Here is a 16,692-nt window from a genome sequence, read left to right as displayed (position 1 = left end):
AACTTAGAGCACCTTATACTTTGCCTTTGTGGCAATTACCACAAAAAAACTTTAACCATAAAAGTCAAGATATGGTGGCTATTTGCTCAGCTAAAATAAAAACCTGAGGGTAGTAGAGAATATACTGTCATTTATTGCTATGTCTATAATCCTAGCAATCTGCCTGGCCTAAGAAAAGTACTTAACTACCTGTTAACTTAATATAAATTCAGAAATTAAGCATAATTTTCTCAGGCTAAGCATTCTCTTTCATATGTTTTTATTTTACCATCACCTGTCAAGAAGAAAAACTATTGATTTTAAAAGCAGCATTCCTAAATCTGTGTTGCTTATCATGAGAGTTACTCATAAAAAAAATTCAGTAGTCAATAAGTTTGGTTAACAGAATACTCTGTACCATCCTCTTTGAGATTCACCAGCAAAAGTGTTTAAAGGCTGCATGAAACCTGTAGCAGACAACCTATTTATTTCAAAGTCTACCTCCACGAATTAGCCATAGGTTCCATTTCTCTCATAATGCTAGTTATTAAATGTCAAAAAACCTTGTTTTAGAAGATGCAGCATGAACAGACAATAGAACTAGAACTGGGTCAGTTTCCCCTTGATCAGACAGGGCAGGAGTCAAAAGACATTGTGTGAAGAACCAGGTAGTAAATAGTTTAACATCGATGGGCCATTGTTCTGTGTTACAACTCCCCAACTCTGCCATTGCAGCACTAAAGCAGCCATCGACAATGGATGAATGAATGTACCTGGCTGAGTTCCAATAAAACTTTATTTACACAAACAGGTGGGAAGCTGGGTTTGTCCCAGTTGGTCAGAGTTTGCTGACCCTTGCTTAGGGACTGAAAAAGATCTACTCTGTGCTACCTGGTACGGTAGCCACTACCCACATTGTGGCTCTTCAAGTTACTTGAAATTGATAGTTTCTATATCTATTTTTGGTATTTATGGATATAAAGTACATGCTTCTGCTTGTCCCACAAAAAAAAGGTCATAGGCCATTAGCCAAATGTTAAAGTAGTTATTTGGGTACTAAAATTCCAAGTACTTTATATGTTTTATTCTAATTTATATCTATTTTTTTACATTAATGGGTTGAGTCATTTTTACAAGAGGGTAAATGATGTTTAAAACTTAGATTGCCAGAAAATCTAAGTTATCCCCAGGACAAAGCTTAATGATTATGCTCCCATTAACCAACTGAACTACATCAAATGTTCTGCCTTAGATACATCTTGGAAGTCATTCCAAACAATACATGCCCAATTCTACGTGTTACTTTATACAGGGACAACAGTACTTAGAAACTTGACCACAGAATAAACTTCATTGATAAAGGAACTTGGTGGACTTAAACCTCCAATGTAATAATTTTTCTCTTATTGTACATTGCCTGCTTTGTCACAGCAAAGTAAGTTGTTTTCTCGGCCTTAGAACTTCCCTCACTGTTGATATTAAGCATTTTTCATGAGATATCTTTATGATACACTATGCAATTACTGATTTTCTTCACTTCAGAAGCCAGTAGTGGTAAGAATCATCAGGCTTCTGGACAGGTTGTGCCTGTCTGTCACTCTATGCTTTTGATGATTTAAGGATTCCATTAGCATGAGAGGTGGACAAAGAGTTCTGCATTGACCGTCCTTCCCAAAGCTGGAATACATAGACATGGACCATCTATCATAAATAAACACATCAGACAGGAATGATTTTTTAAGTAGCTACAGTAGAACAAAAAAGTACTACCAGTTCTGTTTTGTGAAATATATAAACAAAAATATAATTGTTAGATTATAAACAGTTTAGTTCTGTTCATAGAGTAAAAATTAAGTTTAAAGTTCTGATAGAATCAATTGATTATTTCAAGACCATTAGTAACAAATATCCACCTCTTTCACTTAAGCAGAGAGAGTGTTAATAAAAGTATATTCTTTTTATTGGTAGAATCTATTTTTTAAAATGATGATTTATGGTACACATATAGAAGAATAAAGTTACTCATTAATTTGCCATCAGAATAAGGAAATAGGTGACCACACTAACCAAAGATCTTTTAAAAGTTTCAGCAAAACTCACAGAAGTCTCCATACATACTTGCTTTCTCCAATTCTTCTCCACCTAATTCTTTGAACCCACTCCAATCTGGCATCCAACCCCACAAGATCTTTCAAACAGCTCCTGAAAGGTCACCAATAAGCTCCACATTGCTAAATCAATAATTAATACTCAGACTTCATCACTGTAGCTATAGAGCAGCTGTTCCTTCCCTCATTCTTAGAAGACTTTATTCTATTTGGTTTCCAAGATACCAACATCTTGTTTTTCCATCTACCTCAATGGCCACACCCTCTTCATCTCCTTTCCTGGCTTTCATCTCCCAAATTTTTAAATAAGAAAGTATCTCTGGAGGTGCCAGAAGGAGAAAAGGAAAAGCAAGAAATTGAAAACATAATGAAGGAGAATGTCACTAATCTGGCAAAGAATATAGACTTCCAGGAAGTCCAAGAAAGCTCAGAGAGTCCCCTCAAAAAAAGTTGGACCCAAGGAAGCACATACCAAGGCACATCAGAATTATATTACTCAATATTAAAGATAAGGAAAGAATCTTAAAAGCAGCAAGAGAAAAGGAGACAGTGACCTACAAAGGAGTTCCCATAAGACTGTCAGCTGATTTCTCCAAAGAAACCTTGCAGGCAAAAAGGGGCTGGAAAGAAGTATTCCAAGTCATGAAAGGCAAGTACCTACATCCAAGATTGCTCTATACAGCAAAGCTTTCATTTAGAATGGAAGGGCAGATAAAGTGCTTCCCAGATAAGGTCAAGTTAAAGGAGTTCATCATCACCAAGTCCTTATTTTATGAAATGTTAAAGGGATTTATCTAAGAAAAAGAAGAAGATAAAAAATATGAACAGTAAAATGACAAGAAACTAACAATTTTCAACAACCAAACCTAAACAATGAAAAAAAAGCAAAAATAAAGTAAGAAAAAACTAGAACAGGAACAGATTCATAGGAATAGAGATTACATGGAGGGTTATCAGTGTGGAGGGGAAGGGGAGAAATGGGGGAAAAGGTACAGGGAATAAGAAACATAAATGGTAGTAGGCACAAAATAGACAGGGGAAGGTTATGAATAGCATGGGAAATGGAGAAGCCAAAGAACTTACATGTATGACCCATGGACATGAACTAAGGTGGGGGAATGATGATGGAGGAGGGTACAGGTAGGAGGGGAATAAAGTAGAGGAAAAAATGGGACAACTATAATAGCATAATTAATAAAATGTATTTTTAAAAATTAAATACTTGAGTAAAAAAAAAAAAGAAAGTATCCCTGGAGCTCAATTCTCAACCTCTTTGCTATCTCCATTCAATCCTGGGAGTCTGATCAAGTATCACAGTTTTTAAAACTATACACTGACTACTCCCAAGAATCTGTCTCCATGCTACACTTCTCTCCTGAACTGCCAGACTTACATATTCAACAACAGCCAGGCATTGTCTAACAGCCTTCTCAATCCTAACACATCCAAAAAGATTCCTGATTCCCCCCCACACACACACCACCACCACCACCCACAGTCTTCATCTCAGAAGCAGCAACTCAATCCTTCCAGTTGCTAAGATCCAAACCCTTGAAATCTTAACTTCTTATATTCCACATTTAATATGTCAGCAAATCCTGCCAGCTTTATTATGAAAATATGATATACCCAGAATCTCACCACTTTCCATCACCAGTACTGATGACACCCTGATCGAACCCTCACCAGCATCTCCTACCTGGATTAGTGCAATGGCCTACTAACTGGGCTCTCTGTTTCTGCCCTCGCCTCCTTCTAGTCTACATCTACCCCAGCAGCTAGATACCTTTTAAAAGGTGTATCACATCATATCACTCTTCTGCTCAGATTCTACCAATGACTACCAATTTCGCCCAGAATAAAGTCAAGTCATAACAATGGCTTACTAGATGACAAGGTAAAGCCCCTACTATTTCTCTGACTCCCTCTGCCCCCTCTTCCTTACCCACTTCATTCCACATGCACTCCACTCAACTCCATACTCCCCATCACCCACTCTACTCCATTCCACTCCACTCCACACATACTCTGCCCTCTCCCTTCCTCACTATGCTACAGCCACAGGCTGCTCAAATAGAGAAATGCATCAGTCTTGGGTCTTTGTACTTTGTGAACACCTTCCCGGGACACTATCTCCCAGATATAGGCTGCTGACATTTTTAGCCATCCAAACCAGGATACTTCAGAGAGTCATAAGGAGCACTTTAAAATTATGCCAGGACAATTGGCATAAACAAACTATCCCAGACTAAGGCAGGATACCAAGCTAGGAAAATTCCTTGGCAAGTGGAATGAAACTGAGACAAGATAGTTAAACAAGGCCAAGCAATTAATAGCCTGCTAATAAATCACAAGATCTTACCTTCCCTAACTAAGCCGAGTAGGAGCAGATGGTTTACACCTCTCCTTTCCAACCAGAGAATGAGTAGCTTAAATCACCCTAGTCAGAGAGAGAGATAACAGAGACCCAGTTGGTGCCATTAGTGCCAGCCAAACCCCAGAAAAGATGAAATCAGAGGATAAACTATAAAAAGAAAATTAGAGCCAGACAAATCCAAGGTAAAAGTAAAACAGTGAAGTTGCGGGGAAAATGATCCCCAACTCCCCTATATGCTCATTTTGATGCATCAGCATATTACAGAGCACATCTGGAAAGCAGTTGAATATTCTGTTTAGACCATCCCCTGAGACCTCCCTTAAAACTCCCGCCTTCAGGAAAACAATGAGAACCCTCAAGACAAAGGACCTAGTGTAAGCTCCCTCTTGAGCATGCCCACACACCCCTCTTCTCAGGTATGTACTTTTGCTTTCTTTCTCCTGAGCTCTAAAGGTCCCCATGAGACTTGCAACCAGGGGAGCAGTGGGCAGCAGCAGCTTGTCCCAGGCTACCGCCCTGAACCTGTCTTCAAGGGCCCTCCTCTTGCCTCTATAACTTCCTTTACTGAGTCCACACAGCCTAGTGTGTCTCATTTCTGTTACTACTGACTTCACTTCCAGCCTCTAGGCTCACTCCTGTTGCTATGATCTTGCCCCTTCTGTCTTAAGCCTTTCCTTTGTTTCACTGTCCTCAACTTTAGTAAATGTACTCTCAAAATTACCTGGACTTGTGCCACAAAATTTTTGCTGCTCCAAGTCAAGAACCCATACATCCCAGTCTGTGCTGGAACAGACCTACCTTACTCATGGTCCCTCTCTGGTGACAACACAAATTGAAATGTGCAGCCTCCTATCCAGACAGCCCCGTGCATGGCTCCCTTCCTCCGAGTCTGCTCAAATTCCATTTTATTAGGGAGAATTGTCCTAACCATTATACATGACATAGTAACCTCTGCTCTCCCTGCTATTCATGCCTCCCACATTTTGCTATATATTCCTCAATAATACTTATTACTAATATATGACAACAGAAAAGTTTTCTGAATAGTCTTTCTGACCTTTAAATGTAAGTACCTTCAAAATATTAAAAGAATTATTAATTAAACATTCCTAAAGTTAAATCAGGAAGAAAATTGCTCAAGTAACATTTCTAGTATACTATAATCTTACTACCTGCATGAAAGATGTTGAATAAAAAATACAGTTACAAAGTGACCTTACCAAGTAGGTATATATTAGGAATTTATCATCAGGATGGTAGGAAAAATGGAAATTTTCAAACAAATAATTTAGCACCAGCTTGAAAAAAGAAAAGTTCACTACCTTGAAGAGTTGCTAGGAAGATTAAGAGAGAGAACTCAGGGAAAGTGTCAGGTGCTCACGAATTAAGCACCCAACAGACATGAGCTTTTGCTACTTGAGAGGTTGCTCAGTCCACTGCCGAAGATACATGACCCACATTTTCTGTAATAAAAATACAAGTATTTCTAAAAATAGGTATTCTTTTTTATTGAGTTTATTGGGAGTAACATTGGTTAGTAAAACCATACAGGTTTCAAGCATACAACTCAATAAAACTTCATTTGCACACTGTATCATGCACCCACTGCCCCAAGCAAAGTCTCTTTCCACCCCCTTTATCTCCCCTTTGCCCACCTCCATCTTTTCAAAGTGTTTTCTCTATACAAAAAAAGGCTTCTCTATATTACATTATCCCCTTTATCTTGAAACAACAAATGACAACAGTATGTCTGTGGGCATATATATGCACATGCCTTTACATGTTTTAAACATATTTGAAGTAATCATGGAGTCACCTGTTATCAGAGAAAAGATTCAATTAGAAAACTGGACTTTTGTAAGAGAAAAATAGAAAGTAAATAGTAACTGTGACTTACTATGAGAATTTATTGTGGGTCAAAGGCTTTTCTCAGCACAAAGAGCAGGATTTGAGCCCAGCCAGGAATTCTAGAGTCTGCTCCCTAAACCATTAGGCCAGCTGTCATCACCATTAAGTCTAACAAATGTTAAGTGTTTTGCCATGAGAACAAACAGCAATGGAAAGAAGAGGGTAAACTTATGAATGGTCCACAAGATGTTTATGGTCACTGTGCATGTCATTACAAAATTCTGTAAAGAATCTGCTGTATGTTAAAGTCTAAATTTTATAAATCAATCACATCAATGAGCTTCTATAGCATTTGTGCTCTCCTGGTTCCTACTTCATGCCTATAAATGAGCCCATGCTAGATAATGTTTACTGATTTCATAGGTTTAGGGAAACTGGAGCATCAGCAGTGACTTCCTGAAGTCTCCTGGGCAGCAGCAAGAGTGTCCTAACCTTGGGGATAAAGTGGCAGGGGCATGAACTTGAAGCCTACCTAGGACACACGGACTTCTGCTTCTTCAGCTTTTCCAACAATCTGACAAGCATCTAATTTCCTGTTTTAATTTCTTTTATGTTTGTAATTAGCTTCTGGGGCAGTTATTGGGTTAACACCTATCAGCCTGAACCCAACTTCTATATTCAGCTTGTTATACTAGAGCAGGAACTCCACAAACCATATTCCTGATTTGGCCTCAGGCTCCCTGTTAGGTTCCACCAGTAGGAGAGGCAAGAGAGGCTGCCAATCTGGAGGTGGAAGAAAGACTTGCTCCTCCTGTTTGCCTTCTGTGGGCTCTCTGCTTGCAGCTTCCTTGAGAGTCACCCCTTCACCCTGGCAACATAGTTCCTTTCTATAGCAGAAGATTAATCCAGTTTTCAGATTTTCCAACACTTGCAAAACTATCTTCACTGTCTTCCACCCCAAATACAGAGACACTAGAGCAGCCAAGCATCTTGTTTTCATCGAGATCTGAGTATCAGCTTTGATTGACTCCTCCTTGAAGCCTGCATGTCTTAATAATTCTAATCTCTTCCCTCTGTTCCCTTAGCCCTAGCCAGTGGAAGCTGCTTCCCCCAGTTGCTACCACAGAATACCTTAGAGCAGGGCAAACTATTTCCAAAAAGGACAAGACAGTAAATGTTTTAGGGTTCGTGGGCACAAAGTGTCTGTCTCAACTACTCAAGTCCACCATTGTAGTACAAAAGCAGCCATGGGCAATGTGTATGGGGAAGGCTGTGTTCAAAATAAAACTTTGTTTGCAAAAACTGGTGCTGGTTCAGATTTCCCTTGAGGGTTGTTATTTGCCCACCCCTGGCTAGTATTTTCTTTTTACATTATCATTTGCCTAATTAACAATTCTATACTTAATTCACAACTCTGTACATTTAACCACTCTGTTCAAATAACAGGTGTGGTATTTATGTCCTGATCATACAAGACTGTCACAATTTCCTGCACTGAACGCTGACTGTTCCTATATCTGGTATCAAAAGTGGTTCTAAGAAACAGTTTGAAGATGGGAAATGATGATGAACTCTTTTCCTGCTTGGTTTTAAAGGCAGTGATGATGGTCTTATCACCAGTGGGAAAAAAGGTGCTGGCGGTCCAAGGCAAGCAGTCCCAGAATAGTTCCTTAAATGATCATCCATGATGTTCTTTCTTTGCCCTTCCAGTCCTCCTCCTGCTTCTTCCTTGGAACCCAGAGGTGATACTGACACTCTACTCTAGTATTCTTTTCCTGACTCAGCTGTTTCCCTAAAGTTCTCAAACCCAGAAACAACTGGTCAAGCTCTAAGAGCAGCAAATCATTACCAAAAAAAAAAAAATCCAAGTAGTGCAGACCTATGAACATGAAATTAGTATTTATCAAAGATCACCTGATAGAAGCAGAAGTGGATTACTCAAATTCCACTTCTAGGCATAATAAAAACTGGTATACCAGACTTGTAAACAACTAGAAAAGTGGGAGGGAGGAATGCCTGAAACACCTGTTTTTCAGATACTGGACAATAGGTAATGCAGCACTACGCGATCCTTTGAAAAAGAGAAGTTAGTGAGGTGAGCCTTATGATAGCTGAGGCTTTCTATTGGAGCTATTTTTCAAATTGTGATTCAGGGAACAGAGACACCAGCAGAGTATGGTATTATAACTGATGAGAAGACAGAAATTGGAGCTAGAGAATCCTAGGTGGTTGGAATTTGCAGAGCAGCATACTGGAGAGGAACCACACACAGAAAGAACTTGAAGAAATCACCTTGTATCTTTGAGTAAACACTAAATTATGCATGTGTAGGACAAGACACCATAAAATTTGGGGGTGGGGAGGTGAATATATATATATATATATATATATATATATATATATATATATATGAATGAATGAATGAATGAACAACTATCAGGCCTGTAAGGTAAACATTCCCAGAGATTGCACAAAATTGGGAAATATTTAAGTTCCAACCAGCCACAGTGTAAAAACTACAGTGAATATACAGGATCTTAGGGGGCAGCTCCAAAGAGTTTCATCTTGGTAGTAAAGTTAAAGTAGTTCTAGAGTAAAAGCTACTATAAACCCACAAATAACTATCTACCAAACTCAATACTCTTTAAAGGAAAATAACAGAATCCAGATACTTAAAACATTAATAATAACTAGCATACAATAAAAAATTACTAGATACAAAAAATGACAGGAAAACATGACCTACAGCCAAGAGAAAAATTAGAAGATGGAAACAAACCTGGGGAGGATACAGAAATGGAATTGCCACAGGGAAAAACTTAAAAGATTTATCATAAATACACTGAAGTATCTAAAGGGAAACATGAATATAATAAAAAGAAATGAAAGAACCAAAGGGTTCATACATTATAATTAGGAAAGAATAACACAATTTTGACAGGTGCAAATCCTATATGCTGAAAACTATAAAATATTGTAAGAGAAGTTAAAAAAGACCTAAGTAAATAAAAGATATAGCATGTCCATGGACTGGAAATATCAATACCATTAAAATGTTAAAATGATCCACAATTACCTATAGATCTAATGTAATCTCCATAAATATTCTAGTAGGCTTTTTGGAGAAATCAATAACCTTATTCTAAAATGTATCAAAAATGTGAAGATCCTAGAACAACCAAAACAATGTTGGGGAAATAAGCAGAGTTGGAGGATTTCATCACTTGCTATAAAGCTATTACAATTAAGAAAATATGGAATTGGGCATAAAGACAGATATACAAATAAATAGAATAAACTAGAATCTAGGAATACAATCACATATATGTGTGATCAGTCAATTTATAATAAAAGTGTCAAGGTAATTCTATGTGGAACAAATACTGTTTTTCACAAATAGTGCTAGAAAAACTAGGTACCCATATGGAAAATAACCTGGACTTCAATCTTTACTTCATTCCATGCACAAAAAAAATGGATCAAAGACTTAAATGCATAGGTTATAACTATAAAAATCCTAAAAAATAACAAAACATAAGAAATTGTCCCAATCTTGGAGTAAGTGCATATTTCTTAGAGCACCAAAGCTCTAATTATACAAGAAAAATATTTGATTTCAACAAAATTAAAATCTTCTGCTCTTCAAAAGATACTGGTATTAGTTTTCTATTGCTATGTAACATATTACCACAAATCTATCATTTTAGAACAATGCCTCTCCTAGGCATTTATCCAAGAGAAATAAAAACATACATCCACCCAAAAAATTGTATTAAAAAAATCTCATTGAAAATCACTGAAATGTCCCTCAACAGATGAATAAATAAACAAACTGTGGTACATCCATACAATTTAATACTACTCAGCAAGAAGAATGAACTAATGAAACATGCAGCAACAAAGATGACATCACTATAACTATGTTGAATGAATAAAAAACAGACAAAAAAAGTCTATTGCTTCGTTCTGTTCACATAAAATTTTAGGACAAGCACAATTACTCCATGTGATAGAAAGCAGATCTATGGTTGCCTAGGGATGAGGAGGTTTGATTGCCAAGGGACACAAGGGAACTATAGGGGATAATGGAAATACATTGTAAAATTCCATGAATATTGTAGTCACAGACTCACCAGGTCTCTTCCCGTGGGAGCTAGGACAGTGATTGAAAAAGAGTGGGCCCTTAAGAACTTGAATGAGGGCACCTGTATTAATTTGAATGGATCCAAACCCCTTGACCCTCAAATCCCATTCTCTCTTCCCTGCCAGCAAAAGTAGACCTGCCTCATCTCTCTCTGAGGACAGCCCTACACCATGCTGGGAGACCCTGTAATGATATTACTTTTAGTTTCAGATTCTGTTTTATGAAGCTAAACAAAGATAACTGCCCCCCATGCAATATTTCAAACTATAGAACTTTTTCACACACACACACACACACACACACACACACACACACAGAGGAAATTTGTGGATTCTGGTCTTCAAGGTCACACAGAGACTAATGTAGTGAAGCAGCTCTGCTGTCCTCATATGGAGCTCCCTCAACTCCATAACTTCCACAGTGGCTCCAGCTGTGCCATATGCAGTCAAAAATATGGGAAGAGCTGAGAAACCAGGGCAAGAAATTTCCTCTCCAATGGGTAATGCAGAAATTTCCCACCTCACTCTTATTCACATTCCAACAGTGATGATTAAATCTCACCGCCACATCCTGCCAGAGAGAAGCTGAGAAATGTAGTCTCCACCACAGACGTTGGTAATAAACATTACAAGATTTTGTTTTCATTCCTAAGAAGTCTTTCCATCAGTGATCACACATACTTATTTCATGAAACATTTTCTGTTAAAGAATTAACATTTTGCTTAGAAGAATACATTGTTACCAATACATCTTCCTTTTGATGACTCAGAAAAAAAATACTAGTGTGTGTCTCGGTGATTTTCAACCTTTTTCATCTCATGGTGCACATAAACTGTTTACTAAAATTCTGTGGCACACCAAAAATATATTGTTTGCCGATCTGACCCAAAAAACAGATATAATTTTGATTCATTCACACCAGATGGCTATTGTTGTATTAGCTGTTGTCATTTCTTTAAATATTTTTACAATTTATTTTCAGAGAGATGAGGAGGGAAAAAGAAAGAGAGGGAGAGAAACACTGATGTGCAAGAGAAACATCAGTCGGTTGCCTCTTGAACAAGCCCCCAACTGGGGACTGAATCCGCAGCCCAGGCATGTGCTCTGACTGGGAATTGAATGGGCAAACTTTTGCTTTGCAGGACAATGCCCAACCAACTGAGCCACACTGGTCAAGGTGGCTGTAGTCACTTTTTTATTTGACAATCTAAAGTAAAATGTCAGTACTTCTGACTACTCAGGTACTGCATGTTGTAAAAATTCTTGCGGCATACCAATTGAAAATCACTGGTGTGGTCCATAAGTTAGCACATGTTAGAAATAGATACTCTTCCATCCAAATATGTAACAAGTCCCCTATTTTTCCTAATTTGCTTAACCAATTGTTTCTTAGAAAATCCCAGCAAGGTTGTCTACAGGTCTCATCCATATACATGTATGTATATTTTCATTGTTGCTATGTTATTTTCTCGATATTATTGCAGCAGGAAAACAAACGCTCCCCAAATGGCTTGGCACTTTTTGTCTTTTACTAACAAATACCAAAAGACAATTATTATTATTTGATAGCTAACAGTAGGTTCTGCGAAAGTTCAAACAGTAGCTGATTTGAATATTACATGTTTTTGAATTGCTAATAAAACTGTTGATTTTTATTCTCATACTTAGGATTCTTAGTTTTTAAAGTCTCACTATTCCAAAATTGTTTCATATTGCCATAGCTCCTATTTGAAGATACCACATACATCTAGGGCAAGATTCATGATTAATGATAATAGCCTGTGGGTAATTTTGAAATTTGTTTAACTTGTCAGATGTGATCCTTGTTTTAACTCATCAAGTAGCCAAAGGAAAACTTTGACTAGCACACAGACCAAGCAATGCCATATTGTTGTGGCTTCTGTGTACACTATTGTTATTATTTCAGTTCCTTTTTTTTTAAATAGGAACCCCTTTAAGCCATCACCTTATGAGAGTTGGTTTAATCAAAACTAAGTATAATCCATAAGTCCATTTAACAAGTACGTGTAAATGGCAACGTTTTATAATGAGCTAAAAGCAAACAAAAGAGTCAGAGACCCAGCATTAGCTCTTCTGACATGTGGAACTCCATGCCTCCCTCCTCCTGCACCCATTCCTTCTAGCCCCGTCTCTGGTCAGTATGCCAGAAATAAGGGCTGAGGGTGCCAATGGCAAGCCACATATTATTATCAATAAAGCTGATTTGTTAGTACCTTTTTTTAACCTAAAAAAAAGAAAATCACATTTTCTTCAGACATATAACCATCTAGTGCCGCCCTAGGGTGTGTACCACCACACACCCAATCCTTATTTCAAAGGCCACTGATCTCATCTGTATCTCAGAGCATGGACCTTATTTTGGCGGCAGCTGAAACACTAAAAACAGAGAGATGAATCCGAATTATTTATAAGTATTTGGAGTCCTAGCCTAGACATACTCACTGGTCAAGTAAAGGTGACAAGGGCCAGCTCTGAGTCTTGAGGTGAGCCCTTCATTCCCCTCGTATTTATATGAGCAATAAAGTCAGGGAAGCCAGGCCCAATGCTTCTGGGTCTTGGACCATTTCCTCTGTCTCTGTCTTCTCTGCTTCACCATCAGAGCCCAGTAACATTAAAAACTCAAGTGGGAGCTTTGCTAAAACTTACGACATATCTAATTATTGCCCTAGCACTTTGCTTTTACTACACACCCACCAAGTGAAAAAAAAATTTTTTTTAAGATTTTATTTATTTACTTTTAGACAGAGGGGAATGGAGGAGGAGAGGCAGAGAAACAGCAATGTGTGGTTGCCTCTCACACACCCCCCACTAAGGACCTGGCCCACAACCCAGGCCTGTGCCCTGACTGGGAATCAAACCAGCAGCCCCTTGGTTAGCAGCCCAGCACTCAATCCACTAAGCCACACCAGCCAGGGCCCACCAAGTGAAATTTTAATAAGAATAGGAAAGCCTTTAACCCAATTAAAGAATAAGGGGGAAGAAGGAGAGAAGGTAGGATGGGAAAAGGACTTTAGTCAGAAATATGGAGTGCCCCCTTTGAGTAAAGAACAGAAAAAGTACATAGAAATTGCACCTCTGCTCAATCGATGCTGAGTACATTAAAGTCATTATACTAAAAGATGTTCAATACTGGATAAGGAAGAAGCATTCTTAATGGGTTACCATGGGAAATCAGGCACACACCCATAAAACACTCTGTTTGGCTTCACAAATCACCGCTTGGTCAAGGTAAACCAAATGTCTCAGTCAGGGCTGTGCATGCTGTACTGCTACGCAGAATCAAAGTCCATCCCTTGGATTCCAGAGAACGCCTGGTATAAAAGGAAAATACAGGCTCATTTCTGAGTCACCTCCAGAAAAAGAGGTTTATTTTAAGACTGTGGATGCCTTAGAACTGGAAATCATCAGGAAATAAGGGGGCTCCTGGTACAGACACCCTAGGTGGACTCATCCAAGGGCTCTGTGCACTTCTCTGCACTTCACTCCACTCTGCTGTCTGCCAACGTGCTATCTGCATTCCCTCCCGATGTCGGCTTGCCCTTGGCCTAGCATAGCAACTGGAGCCACTGACTCGTCAGCATGGCCTTTTATATAGAAGTTCTAATTGGTAACTGGGAAATTACCTTAAGTTTGTCCATTTACTCCCTTCAAACATTTACTGAGTACCTAATTTGTGCAAAACACTGTCCCAAAGGTAAAAATGCCCGGTGAAAGAAAATAAATCAGACTTTTTCTCCACGCACCTTATGTTCTAAGAAACTAGAGAGTTAAAAGCAAAATATAAAGTATTTCACAAGAAAAAAAAAACAAACAACCTGGTTTAAAAACTGGGATTGAATTTTTTTTCTCTTAGATGATATACAAAGGACCGATAAGTACCTGAAAAGATGCTCAACATCACTAATTATTAAGGAAATGTAAATCAAAGCATAATGAGGCATCACCTCCCACGCATCAGAATGCTACCATCAAAAATATTTTTAAAAAAAATTTTTTTAAACATTTTTTAAAGATTTTATTTATTTATGTTTAGAGAGGGAAGGAAGGGAGAGAGAGAGAGAAACATCAATGTGTAGTTGCTGGGGGGTCATGGCCTGCAACCCAGGCATGTACCCTGACTAGGAATCGAACCTGCAACACTGGTTTGCAGCCCGCGCTCAATCCACTGAACTACGCCAGCCAGGGCTTAAAATTTTTAATAAAAGCAAAGAACAGTGTTGGTGAGGATATGGAGAAGTTGAAACATTGGTGCACTGCTGGTGGGAATGTAAAATAATGTGGCAGTGCCTCAAAGAGTTAAACATAAAACCACCATATGATCCAGCAATTCTACTTCTGGGTATAATATAGCCAAAAAAATTGAAGGGTCTCAAAAAGACATTTGTCACCCATCTTCAGAGCAACATTATTCACAATAGCCAAAGGCAGAAGCAACCCAAGTGTCCACAGACAAATAAATGGATTAAAAAATGTGGCACATACATACAGTGGATGATTATTCAGCCTTAAAAAAAAAAAAAAGCAAATTCTGACACATTCTTCAACATGGATGAACCTTGAGGACATTTTGCCAAGTGAATGAAGCCAGTCACAGAAAGACAAATGCTAGATGATTTCACTTATATGATATACCAGAACAGTCAGACTCATCGAGACAGAAAGTACAGTGATGGTTACCAGGAATCTGGGGGTAGGAAGTGGGGAGGTTGTTTCAGGGGTGCAGAGTTTTGTAAGATGCAAAGAGTTCTGGAGATGGATGGCAGTGATGGCTGTGCAATATGAACATATTTAAAACCACTGAACTATACACTTAAAAATGGGTAAGAGGGTAAATCTTATGGTACCTTTTTATAATCCTCTATTACATTATAATATATAATATTATTACAATTATTATATATTTGATATATAATTATATGTTAATAATACACATTAGTTCCAAAGATGAAAAGTTCTGTAGAGAAAAATGAAGGCACGGGGGGTAGGGAGTGCTGGGGCGATGGGAACACTGGGAAGAGGAAGTTTCTGCAGGAGCCCAGAGCACAGGAGCATCAGAATCCAGGAGAGGAGGGATGACCTGAGAGTTCTGGGCTTCCTGCTGGCAGAGACTCAAAAGGAAAAGCCGCACATTGAGATAAATCCTGAAGCCTCAAGCCAGAGTGGGGATATCTAGCCAGTGGTGCCCTGAAGGCACACAGACTCTCCCTGACTCCTGCCTTTGCATTCCTGGCAGATCCATGGCCTCCCCGATATGCAGCTTCAGAAATCTCCATATTATACTCCTGCATTTAAAATGGTAACTAACCCTGTCTTCTCATCTGTGCCTAGCACTGCCATTTAAACATTCTAACTAGAATTGTGTGGTGGGTGCCTGCCAGTAACAAGCCCTTGTTAAAAGTCCTGACAAATAACTTTCATTGTTTAGCTCAAATCTTCATATTAAACTACTCCCCAGATCACTGGTCACCCCCTAAACGGCTCCTCCCCCTGGTCTCATCAGTGGCTCTAGGCCTTGCTGGGATGGGTACAGGTCTAAATTTCTCAGAGAACCATGCCATGCAAGTCTGTATGAGCTGGTGGCAATGGATGTCAGGGAATAATTATTGCAAATGTGCCTATTGCTATATAAATTTAAGCAACTCCTGGCACTTGAATATTATCTTTACTTTCAAGATCATTCATCAATACAGAAACACATAGTTTTACAACAGTTTAGTAAAAAAATAAACCCTGATAATCAGTCATAGTGGGAAAAAACAAAGACTTTCATTACATCAAATGCAACTTTTAAAAAACTACTTACATCCAAAGAATCTTCCTTCAATAGGATAAGGGCCATATTCTGTGATACCAACCGGCAGGAATATCCTAAGTAAAAGAAGAGACAACACCCATGAATTTATCATTCCTTCCATGACTTAAACATCTTTCAGTGGTTGTTTGAATTCAGTCTCCCCTGTTTTATCTTTCTTATTACCACTTTAAAGCCATTGGCTCATATGAAAGAACTGAGCAAAAAGTGCAGGGTAGAAAAGTTACATTTAAATTAATTTTGGTTCTTGCAGACAGCTTGAACAGAACAGGCTAGGAAGGTCTTCATAACCAGTGTCTAAAATAAATACTTGTCAGTTTTCTGTGGATCTGTCTTTATCCTTATATGCCATTAGGAGAAGCCTTGGGTTATCTGAAATAACTGCAAACACTTTAGGAAGACA

General features: G+C 38.4%; 1 protein-coding gene across 1 annotated transcript in view; it reads right to left on the bottom strand.

Annotated features, from left to right (window-relative positions):
• Positions 1 to 16,692, bottom strand: part of ATP8A2 (ATPase phospholipid transporting 8A2) — a 568,312-nt gene that overhangs the window by 359,280 nt on the left and 192,340 nt on the right. Inside the window, exon 24 of the mRNA XM_045844948.1 lies at positions 16,281 to 16,345. Coding sequence (XP_045700904.1) covers positions 16,281 to 16,345 — 65 coding nt within the window. The remainder of the gene's footprint in view (positions 1 to 16,280; positions 16,346 to 16,692) is intronic.

The sequence above is a fragment of the Phyllostomus hastatus genome, unplaced genomic scaffold (assembly GCF_019186645.2).
Source record: "Phyllostomus hastatus isolate PE091 unplaced genomic scaffold, TTU_PhHast_1.1 phas_contig_41, whole genome shotgun sequence".
NCBI lineage: Eukaryota > Metazoa > Chordata > Mammalia > Chiroptera > Phyllostomidae > Phyllostomus > Phyllostomus hastatus.
Note: the sequence above shows the minus strand (reverse complement) of the source record. Positions and strands in the feature narration are given on the sequence as shown.